Here is a 15,457-nt window from a genome sequence, read left to right as displayed (position 1 = left end):
GTGACGTTTGGTGCCTCCGGGCCAATCAAGTATTAACGCCTCTTTCGTCCGGAACCACATGCGTGCCCACAACACCGGATCCGACCAGCGTGTGTCTGAATAAATCTGCCACCGACTTTAAGCCAGCCGTTGCGCTCATTGTATCCCGGAACCGCAAACCTGCATAGCCAAGTGGCAATGCAATACCGGCGGCCGGCGTCAGGTTTGCCAGCCGGGCGGTGCGACCCATCCGGTCACGTCGCATGCGTCACGCTGCCGCGGTGCTTTCTTCACGCGCCCCTGCACCCGCCGCCCCGCCGTCCCAGGGGTCCTGCCATAAACTCCCCGGACGTGGACGCCAACGGGCGGGTGGACCGACTCCCCTGGGGTGCAGCGCGGCTCGGCCGTTGGCCGCGCATGACGGCGGGGAGCGACGCGACGACGCGGGCACGGCGCTCCGCCGACAGCCGACAGCGGCGCACGCGAGCGCCGGCCGCACGTGGCTGCCTCCGACGGGAAGCTTGTTCCGACGCGGGGTCGTGCCGAGAGAGGTCACCGGGCTCGGGCCGGCGCCGAGCGCGGCCGCGATCGCCGGCTGCCTGCCACCCGCAGGTCGATACTGTCCCGTGTGCAGGCGCTGTTTGGCCGCGGCATCCGGGGGGCAGCCGACGCCTGCACCAGCCGGCGCCGCTGGGTAACAAAGCAGCCGGCCGGTGGGACGGCCCGGCGGCAGTACCCCCCTGGTCCGCTGCTGTCGTCAGCGCCCGGAGTCAGGAGCCGCCCGCTCCGGCCGCGTGCCGCACCCCTGCCCGGCGTGCGGCGTCCGGCGGCCGCTCCGACGGGTTTATTTGTTCAGCGGCGACGCGGCTAGGTGGCGCTGCGCCGCGCGCCGGTCGTCGCGCGAAGCCGCCGTCTCGCGGCCGCTGTCGCGCGTCATCCGTCAGGCGGGCGCGTGACCTGACAAACGCGGCGCGTCGCGCGAGGGTCGGTCGTGCGCGCCGCCGGGCCCGGCCGCTTTCGCTGCGTTCTGGGGCGCCCGAGGGCGGCCCGATGCAGCGCGCACGCCTCATTACCCTGGACGTGCGCCTCGTTACAACGCACGCCAACCAAGCACAGTTGCCGCCCGTCAGCTGGTCGGCCGGGTCTTCCGGCGTAATCGGCGGCTGTGCTGCATAGCGAGCCGCATCGGGGGAGCTCGGCGCGCTGGCTGGGATGTCGGCGAGACGCTGGAGCGTTTCTGTTGAGGAGGCCGGTGTGCTGCCGCTAGCCCGGGCTGAGGATGCCGCTACTGCTGCTGCCGAGAGAGGGGACACCCGATCCTCTGTCGCCGAGTATGGTCCTTCTCGCTGGGACACCTTGTGCGACCCGACCAAACGAAAGCGGCCAACATGAGCGCACCATTAATCACGACATTGTCGACAATTACCAAGTAGGGCTTGTCGCGTACGATTAAGTGGAGACAGCGTTCAGAAGCGACAGCCGGCTCCTGGTGTCCCCTGCGATAAATTCTCCAACCGAGGGCACAAGTGAAATGGCTGCCGCCCCGAGTGAAACGTTAAATGGATGCTGAGATCTTAATCCCGCGACGCAGACCGGGACAAAGCCTTAGCGGGCCTGTCCGTGGAAGCTGCTGGCACGGTGTTCGGGCTCTTTCCTCTAATCACGCGGCTTCATCAGTGAGAGCGTTTAAAGCTGACTCGATGCCTCGAAATTTACAGATATCCCCGCTCCTCTCAGAGCGCAAAAGGAAACCGCGGCCAAAGAGATTGATTGTGGGGCAAATTTAGTTTTCATAATGTTCTGAGTCCAACACTGGGACGGTATCCACGAGAGGTTCGGAACCCTGCGGCGTCAACCCTCGCCAACATTGGGGTGATATCGAGGGGCTCGGAACCCTGCAGCGTCAACCCTCGCCAACATTGGGGCGGTATCCGCGAGAGATTCGGAGCCCCGCAGCGTCAACCCTCGCCAACATTGGGGTGATATCGAGGGGCTCGGAACCCTGCAGCGTCAACCCTCGCCAACATTGGGGCGGTATCGAGAGGTTCGGAACCCCGCAGTGTCAACCCTCGCCATCTGGACGGGACGCGGCCACGTCCTCTGTGCCGAACCTTGCACTTTCTCCAGGTTCCTACTGGGACACCCGCTGTCATGCGACGAACGCTCCGCACGCACTCCGTGCATTGCTCCGTCACCGCCCGGCATTGTAGAAGTAAGTGTGTCGAGCGAAAAGTGAACGGAAGGCGCCGCTTGACGGTGACTCGGACAGGATGCCCCAGGTTTGTTATTGCAGTATCAAACGCGCTCCTACTTGTCCGCTATTCACAGACTCAGTGACTGCCAGCGGCGTAGATTCGATGCCATAAACGCCACTAGTGGTTACATCATGTAGGCCGTACCATTTGGTTGCACGTGAGCCAAACCTTTGCATCAGAAGGCGAGTAACAGGACTACGTAGAACATACACAACATTGCAGATGTCAGTTTCTCAGGAGCGCACGCCATCCTCGCCCGCGAACGAACCGCAGCTCCCGTGCAGTTGTGCGCAGTCCTAGCCGGCCGAGGAGCGTCCCACGTGTGGCCGTGGCGTGCGTTGCGCGTGCGTTGCGTGACCGGGCCGCGTTGCGTGCTGATGCGCCTGTTTGAGTCAGGCAGTCGCGACAGATGATCCGGGCGGGGCGGCCCGCAGCTACGCGCAGAATGCGGCCGGCCACGGCGGCGGCGTGACAGATGGAGCCGGCGTGCGCGGCCGGCTGCCGGCGCCGACGCCCGAGTGCTGCTAATTTGGCGGCGGCCGCCTCGCACACCTGCCGTTGCGTCGCTGGGGGGCGCCGTGTGTCGGACGCGTGACCCAACCTTGCTGACTCGAGGTGGCCGCGGAAGGCGCGCCTCAGCCGGCGACCAGGGTGGAACGGCGTGCGTTAAATGGACTCTCGCCTGGGACCACCTCGGATGGAAGCGGGTGTTCGTGGCTGCGGCTGAGCTTTGCTATGAGGTAGTCCCAGGCTGTGGCTGAGCTCTGTTTATAGGTGGGCTATGGCTGAGCTATGTTGTGAAGTAGTCCGTGGCTGTGGCTGAACTATGTTGTGAGGTGGTCCGTGATTATTACTGGGCCCGGCTATGGAGCGGTCCTCGGTCATGACTGAGGCCCGTCGCCCGGCGGTCCGTGTTTGCGACCGAGCCCCGTCGCGAGGTGACCCCAGTCCGCCGAGCGTGACGGGCCCCACTGCCGGCCGCACGGCTCGGCTCAGGTGTCGGCGGGCCCAGCCGACCGCCGGCGGGCACGTCACGATAACGGGAGCCGCCGGCCGGACCGGCACCTGCCGCCGCCGCTTGCCCTCCCCCTCCCCCCCCCCACCCCCCTCCTCCTGCTCCACCGCTACCGAACAGGCCGGCCGAGCGTCAACGCCGGCGCCGGCAGGTGCTGGGTCGAGCCGGTCGAAAGCAGCTGGACTCTGGGATGACAAGCCACGGCTGGCCAGCTGCCGCTGAGCTGCACGGGCATCATGCTGACATTTCGCCAGGTTATGTCGTGCTCTGTAGCGATAGGTGTTCTAGTGTTGGGCTGGTGCACTGACGTTATTAAATCCGGAGTATGGTCTCTAGTGTTGAGCTGGTGCACTGACGTTATTAAATCCGGGACATGGCCTTCCAGTGTTGAGCTGGTGCACTGACGTTATTAAATCCGGAGTATGGTCTCTAGTGTTGAGCTGGTGCACTGACGTTATTTAATCCGGGGCATGGTCTTCTAGTGTTGAGCTGGTGCACTGGCGTTATTATATCCGAAGTATGGTCTCTAGTGTTGGGCTGGCGCACCGACGTTATTAAATCCGGAGTATCGTCTCTAGTGTTGAGCTGGTGCACCGACGTTATTAAATCCGGAGTATGGTCTCTAGTGTTGAGCTGGCGCACCGACGTTATTAAATCCGGAGTATGGTCTGTAGTGTTGAGCTGGTGCACTGGCGTTATTAAATCCGGAGTATCGTCTCTAGTGTTGAGCTGGTGCAGTGACGTCATTATATCCGGAGCATGGTCTCTTCTGTCAAATTTTACTGGCCATGCACTTTGTTTCTGTCTGTTTTCTCCTGCCTCCACCACGCGCCCGAGCGCCGGTTCGGCGCGGACTGGGTGGGCTCCAGCCCAGACAGGCCGGCCATATGCGAACATGGCGAGGCTCCGCGGCGCCGTCCCGTAACATATTCCAAGCATCTGATCTGATAGCACTGATGGGACGCGCCGCACTCGTCTTATATCGCTATCTGGCCGTCCAGAGCCGCTACGCGGTACGGGTTTTCCACAAAACGGTACGACGGCGACGTGCGGGAACCCGTGTTCCGACCGGCACAGCGGCGCTTTAAATTACTAGCTATTAGCCGTTCGCCTGTGATCGCAGCCGTTACACGGGAGGCTCCTTAGCGGCGCGCGGCCTCTCTTCGGTCAGCCAACTCTCCACTGGGCCGACCGGTCGGGAGCAGGCCTTGTTGGGAAGGTGACCAGCTCGCACGTCATCCCCTGAACCCTGACGAGGTGGGGGCCCTCCGCCATACCGCCGTCCCCGGACCCTGACGTGTGCCGGCCCTCCGCCATACCGCCGTCCCCCGGACCCTGACGTGTGCTGGCCCTCCGCTGCACCGCCGTCCCCGGACCCTGACGTGTGCTGGCCCTCCGCTGCACCGCCGTCCCCCGGACCCTGACGTGTGCCAGCCCTCCGCTGCACCGCCGTCCCCGGACCCTGACGTGTGCCGGCCCTCCGCTGCACCGCCGTCCCCCGGACCCTGACGAGGTGGGGGCCCTCCGCTGCACCGCCGTCCCCCGGACCCTGACGTGTGCCAGCCCTCCGCTGCACCGCCGTCCCCCGGACCCTGACGTGTGCCGGCCCTCCGCCATACCGCCGTCCCCCGGACCCTGACGTGTGCTGGCCCTCCGCTGCACCGCCGTGCTGACTGTCGAAAGTCAGAGACTGTGTAATTAGATAAGTTTACGATGAATGTAACTGCTGTGGTCATTAGCGTTGTAGTTTATCATGCTGATAGCGGTGGCGAAACTGAGACGCGGTCTGGTAGGTCTTGAACCCGCGACCTCGCTGTAACAAGTCAGTTAGCACACCCTGAACTAAGGCGATCACTCGTGGCCCGCGGACATTTGATGGGTAATCATCGAGAGCATGACTAGCCACGCATTTTCAGCTCCGCCTACCTGGTTTAAATCCCTACTCTCATCTTGGGTGGCAGCGCGAGTCATCCGCATAATGCTGCACTAAATCTTGCGCTGTACACTGTCAGTGCGCAGGCTATGCTCGCTCCGTTGAGTGCCGTCGTTTGTATGCACCACGCGTGGCGCCTGGTGGCCGTGTTTATTGTTCTGGATGCGTGGTGAGGGGTCGCGTCGATGGTCACGCCTGTTTCGGATTGGTACCATAATAACCACTCGTGATTATATTTGTGTCTTGGTCGCCTGCGAGATGGTGAACGTGGTGGTGTTTGTTAAGTTGAAAAGTCAGGTGTTTCGACGTGATTTCAATTGTGGCGCTACACATAACAAGAAGTGTGACTGAGCTTGTGACACCTGACACCGTCTTCGAGCGGGTTTTTACTGAAAACACATGAATGGCAGCTGACGATCGGGGTTCCGTTACTGACATCTGTGCTGTGGCCGGCAGGCTCGGGCGACAGCGGCCTTTCGTCGCCGCTGACCTTCATGGCGTCGCCGACCTCCCCAGGGGCCCTGCGACCGCGCCTCTGCGACCCCAGCCTCACCTACATCGACCGCGTTGTGACCGAGGTCATCGAGACCGAGGCCATCTACGTCAACGACCTGCGCCAGATCATCGAGGTAAGACGGGAGGAGTGAGAGGACACAGTCAACGACCTGCGCCAGATCATCGAGGTGAGACGGGAGGAGTGAGAGGACACAGTCAACGACCTGCGCCAGATCATCGAGGTGAGACGGAAGGAGTGAGAGGACACAGGCCTCGGGCCAGTCGGCAGGACGGCGGCGCGCTGTCCGATCTCCAGGCGATCCCAGACAAAAACCCAGACCGGAGTCCCAAAAGTTGTGCAAGAAAGCAGCGTGTGTTGGCCGGGTTTCGCGCGTCGCTCGCCGCTCGTCATCGCCGGAGTGATGACTGGAACCGAGCAGCCGCCGTCCGACGTGCCCCGACGTTTGACCAGTGTTTCATCTCTGCCATTTCCTGCAGCAATCGGCAGTTTGCGTTCCAATGTACCTATCAAGTTGACTCAGACTGAGCAAACTGCACTCGCCCGTGCGCCTGATTGCTCGTCGGCGACGCCACGAGCGGACGACTTTCCTGCCGACTGGGCCTGCCGCCTGTTGCCGGCCGAGCAGTGCTCGCCATGACGGGAATGCGGGAGGCCACGACGGAAGGGCTGTCTCTGGCGTCCAGTACCCGCCGTTATCGGCGGCCGGCCGGGTGGCGACCATCTGGTCCCCATCACGACCGCCGGGGTCACCTCCGACGCTCGCTAACTGCTCTGATTGGTCACATGCTGGCTCCGCCCGCGATCTTTGGACGGGCTTGGTCGGATCTCCGGGTGGCGGCGGGCGTCGTGGGACTGGGGGGGTCTGCTACGGACGACGCCAGCCTGCTGCGTCAGCGATACTTGGTCTGGTTGTCGATAAAAACCGCCCTTGAAACCAAAAAAGCCTTGCTGTGTGTCCAGGCCGGCCTTGACGTCCGATCTGGGGATACGGGAAGATGGATAGACCCATGGCTCTTCCGCGGCACCGACTGATTAACGATACGCCTCGCTGCTATGGATTCGCAGAGATCAATTAGTATTCATTTCAGTTGATCTTGTTCAGTTGTGCTCTTACTCGCACCGTTTTGGTCCAATCAACTTAAAATTCTAGTAGCTGAAAGGCGTCCAAAGCCAAAAAGGTCACCGCTTAAAGAAGAAAAACTGACATCCATATTCTGGCACACGCAACAAAGTTGTAATGTAGCTCTTTACAGTAAACTGGTAATGGTGCACGGTAATATCGGGCCGCAAACCAAGCCGTTGACTCCCTGAGACGGCCGGTTGTAAATGAAGTTTTACAAGGTAGGCATACATGAAGTGGGCCTGGAGCCATGCTTGATATGTGAATCTCAGCCACGGGGTGAGGAAACCCCGCTGAACGTTCGTGTACCTTCCTCTCAGCGGCTGGCCGTGTGTATCCGCGTTGCAAACTGTCCGTTTCCGGACCATAAACAAGTCATTCTCGCCGGCGTTGAAGCACAGCGCCGGGCCGAGGCGGAAATAGTCGGCGCCGGCTCCGTAGAGACGGCCGGGGCCGGAGCCGAAGCCGGAGCCGGAGCCGGAGCTGGAGCTGGCCCGACCGAAGCGAAGATAGTGGAGCCAGCGCTGCAGTCTGTACGGTCGAGGCAGAGGAAGCGGGGACCCGTCAGATCAGTGCGGCACAGGCAGGAGCCGGTGAGATCAGGATGGGAGGAGCCGGAGCCGGAGCTGGCCCGACCGAAGCGCAGATAGTGGAGCCAGCGCTGCAGTCTATACGGTCGAGGCGGAAGAAGCGGTACCGGCCAGATCAGTGCGGCACAGGCAGGAGCCGGTGGGATCAGGATGGGAGGAGCCGGAGCCGGAGCTGGCCCGACCGAAGCGCAGATAGTGGAGCCAGCGCTGCAGTCTATACGGTCGAGGCGGAGGAAGCGGGGACCGGTCAGATCAGTGTGGGACGGGCAGGAGCCGGTGGGATCAAGATGTGGGAGCCGGAGCCAGCCTGGCTGAGACGGCAGATGACGGAGCCGGCTCGATCATGGAATCAGGAGCCGATGCATTCGATTCAACGTGAGCTGGTCGCGAGTCGGTTCTTCATTGGCGCGATCTTCAGAGCTAACCGCCTGGACAGTGCCGGCCATGCGGTCAAAGGACGGGTAGCGGCCCCGGCTGACCCCGTCCGTGGGCGGCTCCTGTTATAAGACGCAGACCGCGACATTAGACCGCCTGACCTCTGTGGTTTCGGCGGGCCGTAAGGTCCGCACCTGTCAGACCTGCTCCCGGCCGCTGTGGTCCGGCGGTCTTGCGATCCAGACCGCGACAAAAGCCCCGCGCCGGGCCTGCGGTTCGCAGCTGCGTAGCAGCGTCTTCATTCAGACCAGACTGACTACAGGCGTCGCAGCGTGACCTCGTCTCACGTGACCTGGGGTGACCGGCGGGTGGCAAGCCTCCTGGTGGGCGCGCTGGCTGCCGGGCCTGCTGCCAGCAGGTCGGCTGGACTCCAGCCGGTGCGCCGGCCCAGCGGAGGGTAGCGAACCCATGTGGATTCGGCGACCATTCAATTGCGTTACTCGCATTCGAGAGCGGGAAGTGATGGCGAAACAAGCGGTCTAAAAAAGCTGCAAGTACCGCCACATCGCTAGGGATATTGTGGTGATTCCACTGACTCTGATCCCACCAGCTCTTCGTGTGCACTTGGAGAGACGAGAGCACCTGCTTTTTTAACAGAAAACCCTTCATATTTTTGGATCCGTATGTCATGCAAGACTCCGGTACCCATACGTTGATCTTCGAAATAACAAACCCCTACCTTGACTGTCCGAAGAGTCGATGCGCCCTCGTCTTGATCGCCGGGATGGGTCGCCTCACGCCTGAGGGGTCATTCACCCCCACCCCACTCGGTAGGATCTGGCGATGTGATGTGGTCGCACACTGCCGCGGGCTGCCTTTTTTGTGTGGCCACCGCTGCGACCGATTGCCTGGGCTCTGCGGCTGCCCCTGGCGGGTCCGGCCGCTCACCCCGCTGCCGCTAATGAACCATTGTGGCCCGGCGCGTGCGTCCCGCAAGCCCAGCCCGACAGAATGTGGTCCACTCCAGCCTGCCAGTGGCCTCATCGACAGAATGTGGTCCACTCCAGCCTGCCAGTGGCCTCATCGACAGAATGTGGTCCACTCCAGCCTGCCGGTGGCCTCATCGACAGAATGTGGTCCACTCCAGCCTGCCGGTGGCCTCATCGACAGAATGTGGTCCACTCCAGCCTGCCGGTGGCCTCATCGACAGAATGTGGTCCACTCCAGCCAGCCGGTGGCCTCATCGGGCGGCGGCCAGCCGGAGCGCGTGCTCCACTCGGCATGCGGTGTGGTCTGTCCGGACTATCCTCGTAACTGACCTCCTCAAGCTGCCTAAGACTATCTATCGTTCGTCCAGCTGTGGTCCCGTGATTTGCCCGAGGTCAACAGATGTGTTTCTTACTCCTGCCCGAAGTACGTCGCCTGTCCCGTGCCCGAGCTGCTTAAAATTGCACAAGTGTGTCTCTCAGCCGAGCTGTCCGAATAGCACGACACCTGGCTGAATTCTGGAAGAAAGTCAGCCAGATCAAGCCAGGGAATGATTGCGTCTTACTAGCTACAGTATTCTGGGGTCTGTGCCCAGACTGGCGAAATAATTTGACGCTGAGATCGAAGGCTTGGTCAACAACAACAGCAACACTAGCCTGGTTTACAAAGGGAATCGAAAAAGTTGCCAGATGGGCACCAAAGCTAGCCAGCTGAAGGGTTTCTAATTTTTGTGCATCCGCGTTGCTGTCAACGTCGCGCCCTCGAGTCAAGCTGTGCAGCCTTTTATTATCACATTGAAGTACCTTTAGTAAAAACTTTACCTGCTTTCTGGGAAATCCATGCCGATTTTATATTCTCAGCTACAACTTAAGCAATACCACGACACACCACAACAATACCAACAGCAGCAAGGTAAAAGCCGGCGTCACCTTAAACCTGGTGTTTTTGCGGCTTAATCATCGTACACACGCAGCTTCCAGCACCCTCCTGGCAGCAGAAACTAAATTTTACCAATCAGCGAAGAGCTTTCAAAGATCAGGGTCAATAAAAATGGTCATATGGCAGCGAGGTTGTTCATCCCGGGACGGCTAGGCTACGCTATGAAATATGGTAGCTTGGCACGATTTCGTTCCCAGCTATCATATTATTTATACATAGAAATATAGTGCAAGCTGTTAGGGTTATTGCAGTCAGCTGCATAGCCTGGTTGTAAAGTAAAGAGCACAAACGCACTTTTAACACTTCCAATCTGGCAACCATGTATTTTCTAATGTAAACAGGGCTACTCGTTCCCTGGAATATCACGAAAATTATACCTTGTGTATCGGATTGGTCGAGCAGAATTCTTATTGTCTTGCAACCGCCATTGGTAATTGTTGACTCGTTCGGTAATACGCCATGTGCTCTACTTCGAAACAGGGAGAAGTATAATGAAACCTTTCCTTGCGTTCAAGTATTCTCTACGGTTTTCTGTCTCGTGAATGGCTATTCATGCCGTGGCAACCCCTCATGCACTCTCCGGCGTCCTTCCATCAAACCCACGGGCCAATGCCAGGCCTGTCAGTCATCCACGCACCGAACAATGAGCGCACATCGGTCCTGAGTGAAGCCGTCATCGGCGAGCCCGGCCGGTGCGGCTGCGCGCCGGGCCCCCGACCGCGCAGGCGCCGACAGACGTCGCCGGTGGCCGCTCTGCGGACTGCGGGGGCGCGGGCGGCGGCGCGCGGGTGGGCTGCCTGCTCTGACCGGCGCCGAGAGCACACCCCTCCGGCCAGCCGACGGCCCCGCCGACCCGGCTCCATACCGGCCGGTGAAAGGCGGGCACTCGGCGCAGTAATTAAAACCGTAAAGGCGTCCATCACGTCGCGTCGCCGGCTCATCGTTAAAAGCTGTCGTCGATGCCGGCTTTCCCTTTCTTTGTGACTGCCGGCCGGCCGGACGCGGCCGGACGAAGGCCGGCCTTGATCTCAAACGCGCGCGAACCGAGAATGCGTGGGCTGTCCCTGTCCTACCGCGCTGCAGGGGAGCGGCCTGTCCGGCGGCCCGCGCCGGCGCCGCGTGCTGGACTGTCACGGTACGTCCTTTGTCTCCAGCGCCGGGACGGGGACGGGCCTGGGCGGCGGCGGCGGCGCCGTTTCTCCCGGCGAAACGGTGCCGTCATCGCACGCGTGCTGAAGGCGCGTGTTGTGCGCCGGTGGTCGGGCAGACGCAGCGCTTTGGGACTGGCAAGAACTGGACGGGCTCTCGGGCCACGCTGGCCCTTGTGTGAGTGCGGAAAAAGCAGACGTGGCCTAATTGATTTCGTCTGTTCTCACGTCGGGCTGCGAGGAGCGAGAGGGCTGACGAGAAACAGAAACATCGCTAAGAAACGGGAACAAATGGGCTCTTAAAGGCGGACGCTTGGTGTGACAATGAGTGGAACGACTGCCACTTCCTGGGTCTCCCGGCAGCTGACACCCCCGGGAGAGCTCGGCCTTTTTGTGCCGCTTCTTGCAGACGCTAAGAGCCCTCGACAGCGTCAGGAATCAAGAGGAATGGCTTCCAAACGCAGCATAAACAGTGGCTGAACTGGCACAATTGATTCAGCGTTCGCCTGGCCTAGCCACCTAGCGCCTGATGGGTGGGTTGAGGCCGGCGCTTGGAGGCGGTCGTTGCCTCTTGCGTAGCGCGTGCCGCGTTTGCGCTCCATTCTCAGAAGGCGCGTGTCGAGCGCCGCCTCGGCGCGGCCCGGCCTGTGCCGAGCCGGGCGCGCCGGTCCTGGCCGCGCGTGGGCGCCTGCTAGCGTCGCCCTCGGCGGCGCGGTTGAGACGGAAACGGCGACCCGCGACGCGCCGCTACGCCCCGCTGAGAAATGTGTTTGTCCCGGGCTCAGGTGCAGTGTCCGGCCGGCCTGACCCCACGGCGCCGGTCGTTAACGCCGGCGTCGGTCGCGCGGAATAACAACGGCGCCTGCTTTCTACAAACATTTTACATATTTGTTCGCGCCGACCATGTAACGAGATCGCTCACTGATTCCGGTCGGCGGAGAGCGCCTGTGACCCAGAATGCAGCGCAAAAATACCCTGTTTGTTGTGGCAGTGCTCGGTAGTCCTTGGGTCAACAGAACGGTGCGACGCTAGCCTGTTTTCCAGGGGACTCGGCCACCCTGGAAAAATAGACGGCCTCTTCGCCGCCTGTTGTTTCGGATGTGGGAGGCACTGGCCCGAGGACAACCCCACTCTGGGGTCCGTTGACCGGACAGCGGCCCTGCTTGTCAGCAGAGGAGGGGCCGGTGGACGCCGCTGGAGAGGCGAGCCGGCACCGGTCTGGGCGGCGAACGCTCTCTACCCGTGCTTGGTGCCGGCGGTCGCCTGCCGCGCCGCCGCACCGACTCGGCCGGGGCGCCAGCTCGTGTCCCAGGGCCTCGGGCCCCGGCCCAAGACTGGGAGGTGGCGCCCCAGTCCCCAGGCCGTCAGCGTCTCCAGCCCCCACCACACGGGTCACGGGGTCCCCTGCCGTCCCTACCGCGCGGCCTGGCCCCGGTCGCCTGTTGTCGTCCCATGGGGGCCGCGCGCGGTACTGCCCGTGTCACCCCCACCTCGTCTTCCCCCTCCCCCTCGCCGGCACCACGGGGACTTGCATGCCGGTTTTTTAATCACCCGTGTCCCCGCTGGGAGCTGTCGCCAGCTTCCCAGCTCACTGCGAGACGCTTGCCGGTGGTCATGTGATCAGTTAGTCATGCTCGTGGCATGCGCCACAGGAAGCATCTGCCGCCCCCGCAACCCACAATCGCTCCCGTAGGCCAGGCATGGGCCTTTCTGGGCCTTCTTTCCGTGGCTCGAGCCGGGTAATCGCGACCACAGATCCTCCCTTTTACAAGAAACCATGCGGCGCCAGACACGGACCGCTCCTCACTTTTGCATGTGTCTGGTTTATGTCGCTCGCTGGCGAGTAGATCGTGCAACTGGTGTTGGGAAAACTCGTAAGGCTTGTATTCCGCAAAAGCTAGCCATTTATGAATGTCCTGACGGCGGGTTGCATCACGCCAAGCCTTAAAGGGCTGCTGTCTATTTAAGTCATCAGCTGTGACTATCCAGCCGTGCTCGTAAGGCGAAATGGGGAGCCCGACAAAGACAGAAGGAAGGAAAGACGGAAAGAAAACATTAACTGTCATCCCCACCCAGCCTCCTCCGTAATGAACGGGCGCTCGACCGACGAGCTTCCCTTCGCGGCCACTTCATCTTCCGTCACATAGGCGCTTCATCCCCCGTCACACAGGCGCAGACTCTTCATCCACCGTCGCACGGGCGCAGACGCGTCATCGTCCGTCGCACAGAAGCAGACGCGTTATATTCCACCGCACGAGCACGGACGCTTTTTTCCCGTCGGCGCGTCGTGCGAGGAGCCCCGGCGCAGCTTTTTACCCAGTGTTCGACTTACCACCGCCCCACAGCCAGCAGACCTCACGGCCGTTGCTCGGCTCCTCGCCGGCGGCCGCTGGTCGGCTGTCTTCGCCCCTGTCCGCGCGCCGGGGCCTGCGCCACCCGCCGCCTGAAAGCGCTGGTCACTCTCACCGGGAGGCAGCCGAGATCCGGCTCCGTACATGGTGCGCTGCGGCAGGCGGCGGCGCCGCCGACGCATACGCGATCAGCTGCCGCCAGCAGCGCGCTCCGGGCAGCCGCTTGACCGCCGCCTCCTCCGCCGCAGGGATACCTGTTCTACTGGCGCGAGAACCCGGAGCCGGCCATCGTCGACGAGCATACGGACGCGCTCTTCAGCAACGTGCAGGAGATCTTCCGGTGCAACAGGTGAGGCGCACCGCCAATGCCGCTGTTCGCTCGCAGCTGAGGTTGCGGACGCTGGCAGGCCAGAGGTGTCTCATTGGCTTCTCAACCGGTCGTCAGCGGCGAACGCCGCGGGCGCCGGCGCCGCCAATTGCCGCTCGCGGTCTTCTGTTCGGCGCGGATCGCCGACTGTTGTGCGGCCTCCGGTGGTGCCACCGGCAGCGAGAGCACGTCGGGTTGTGACCCGCCGTCCAGCTGCCACCATCCCGTTGAAAGGGAGGCGGCCCGCCGAGCGACCGGCCGCCGGCTGTCCTGGCTGGCCCGTCCGATCACCGGCCCGCTCCGGCATGCATAATGCAAGCGTGGCGGGCGGAGCCGACTGCTGCCCTGCCACTGCACGGAGCGGCGCCCGGCGCGGGCGGCCCCGGCGCTGCTGGCTCAGTGCCCGGAGCCACGAGAACAGCTGACGCGCCTCGCCTCGGACCGGTTGGCGCTGGCGGGTACCGGTCGGGCCGCCACCGCCCGACGACTCGCCAGCATGTGATGTGTGGTGGTTGCGGTGTGAATGCGTGGGATCGGGCGTGTCTAGGAGTGGCCGCAGTTGGATTTATCGCGTGTGATCTCGTGCTATCAGTGGTGGGCAGCCACCTTGGCGCTGTCACGTTGGGTAATTTATGCCGGTGCAGTAACCGGCAGGTGCTCTTTCCGGGCAAGTGCTCGCCGTTCACCTCGGGCGTTTGGCGTCACGGCTAGTGTGAAAGTAATCCCCTCGTCGTGTCTGAAGTGTGTTGGCTCTTCTGTGTAGGGGATAGGGGGGGGGGGGGGGACGAACCGTGCACGCAATTTGCGCCGTATTCTAGTGTATACGGAACACCATTTTGGCATACACTGACGCTCTGGGGCTGGTGATTAATGATAGCGTGCCGGTTTATTGGTTGCCTGGGATGTACCTGTATGGATATGGTATCGCCCTTGACCCAATAAGCCGCTGTTGGTATCGTCCCTCGACACAATGAGCCACTGTTGGTATTTGCGACACATGAGACATTCCTTCACATGAGACATGAAAGCCAGACTCTTAGCTAATGGCAATGAAACGTCATCCGATGACTTTGGAATATCATGGTTGCTGGTTTTAGTCAAGGCACAATTGACATTCATCCATGACGTTTGCTGGCATTGACGTCACTGGACGTCTGTATCCTTTTGCTGCCAGTTACGACATCCTCCCGCCAACAGCTGGTGCATGTTGTATCTGCATATCATCTGTTCCAATACCGGCACCTTGCCGTGCTAGTATTGCAACCATTGCGGAAAATAACCCGCTGTGGCTCGTCTAATTCTTAAGAAGATCCGGTGTGCCCGGGGTTCTAACCACCACGGGATAAAAATGCGGGACCAAGGATGTGGCGATTACTAAGGTGATATCCTCATCAGGCGGAATCACCACGATCGTCAAAATGCGCATAAATTTCCATGCATATTGAGGCTGATGTAGGTCACTGCACGCATGTCGGAGCACGCTACGCTCGGCCCTTGCGCCTCTTTCGCGTTGCAGGTGCTGGTGTCAAAAGTACCGTCCAGCCATTGAATAATTCATTGGACTCAATCCCACTTGCCATATCTGTGGAAGCGTCGGGCGTATGTGGTCCACTTAGATTGCTCTTTTGCGGCCTCTCTTGGCCAAGTCTCGTTCGTAGGAATCATCTATGTCGGAATATCCTCGCTGGCACTGAACAGATCGCGTCGACGCCAGTGATCTTCTACACAGACGGGCTCTCGACGAAGGCTCCCGCTGATAGACGTGTCACGGTGGGAGCGGGAGCTTTGCATTCGGTGCCTACCGCTGGAGTGGCCTGTCCCTGCCGAGAGCGGTCATCAGTAGATAGCCGGCGAGTGTTTCCGTGTCTGTGATGAGCAACA

General features: G+C 61.3%; 1 protein-coding gene across 1 annotated transcript in view; it reads left to right on the top strand.

The window, feature by feature from the left end:
- Positions 1 to 15,457, top strand: part of LOC119107036 (pleckstrin homology domain-containing family G member 1) — a gene marked incomplete at its 3' end in the record, with an annotated part of 45,989 nt that overhangs the window by 18,472 nt on the left and 12,060 nt on the right. Inside the window, 2 exon segments of the mRNA XM_037230392.1 lie at positions 5,639 to 5,811; positions 13,458 to 13,558. Of these exon segments, the coding sequence (XP_037086287.1) occupies positions 5,639 to 5,811; positions 13,458 to 13,558 (274 nt within the window).

Source organism: Pollicipes pollicipes, unplaced genomic scaffold (genome assembly GCF_011947565.3).
Source record: "Pollicipes pollicipes isolate AB1234 unplaced genomic scaffold, Ppol_2.1 Scaffold_2555;HRSCAF=2994_pilon_pilon_pilon, whole genome shotgun sequence".
NCBI classification, from domain to species: domain Eukaryota; kingdom Metazoa; phylum Arthropoda; class Thecostraca; order Pollicipedomorpha; family Pollicipedidae; genus Pollicipes; species Pollicipes pollicipes.
Note: the sequence above shows the minus strand (reverse complement) of the source record. Positions and strands in the feature narration are given on the sequence as shown.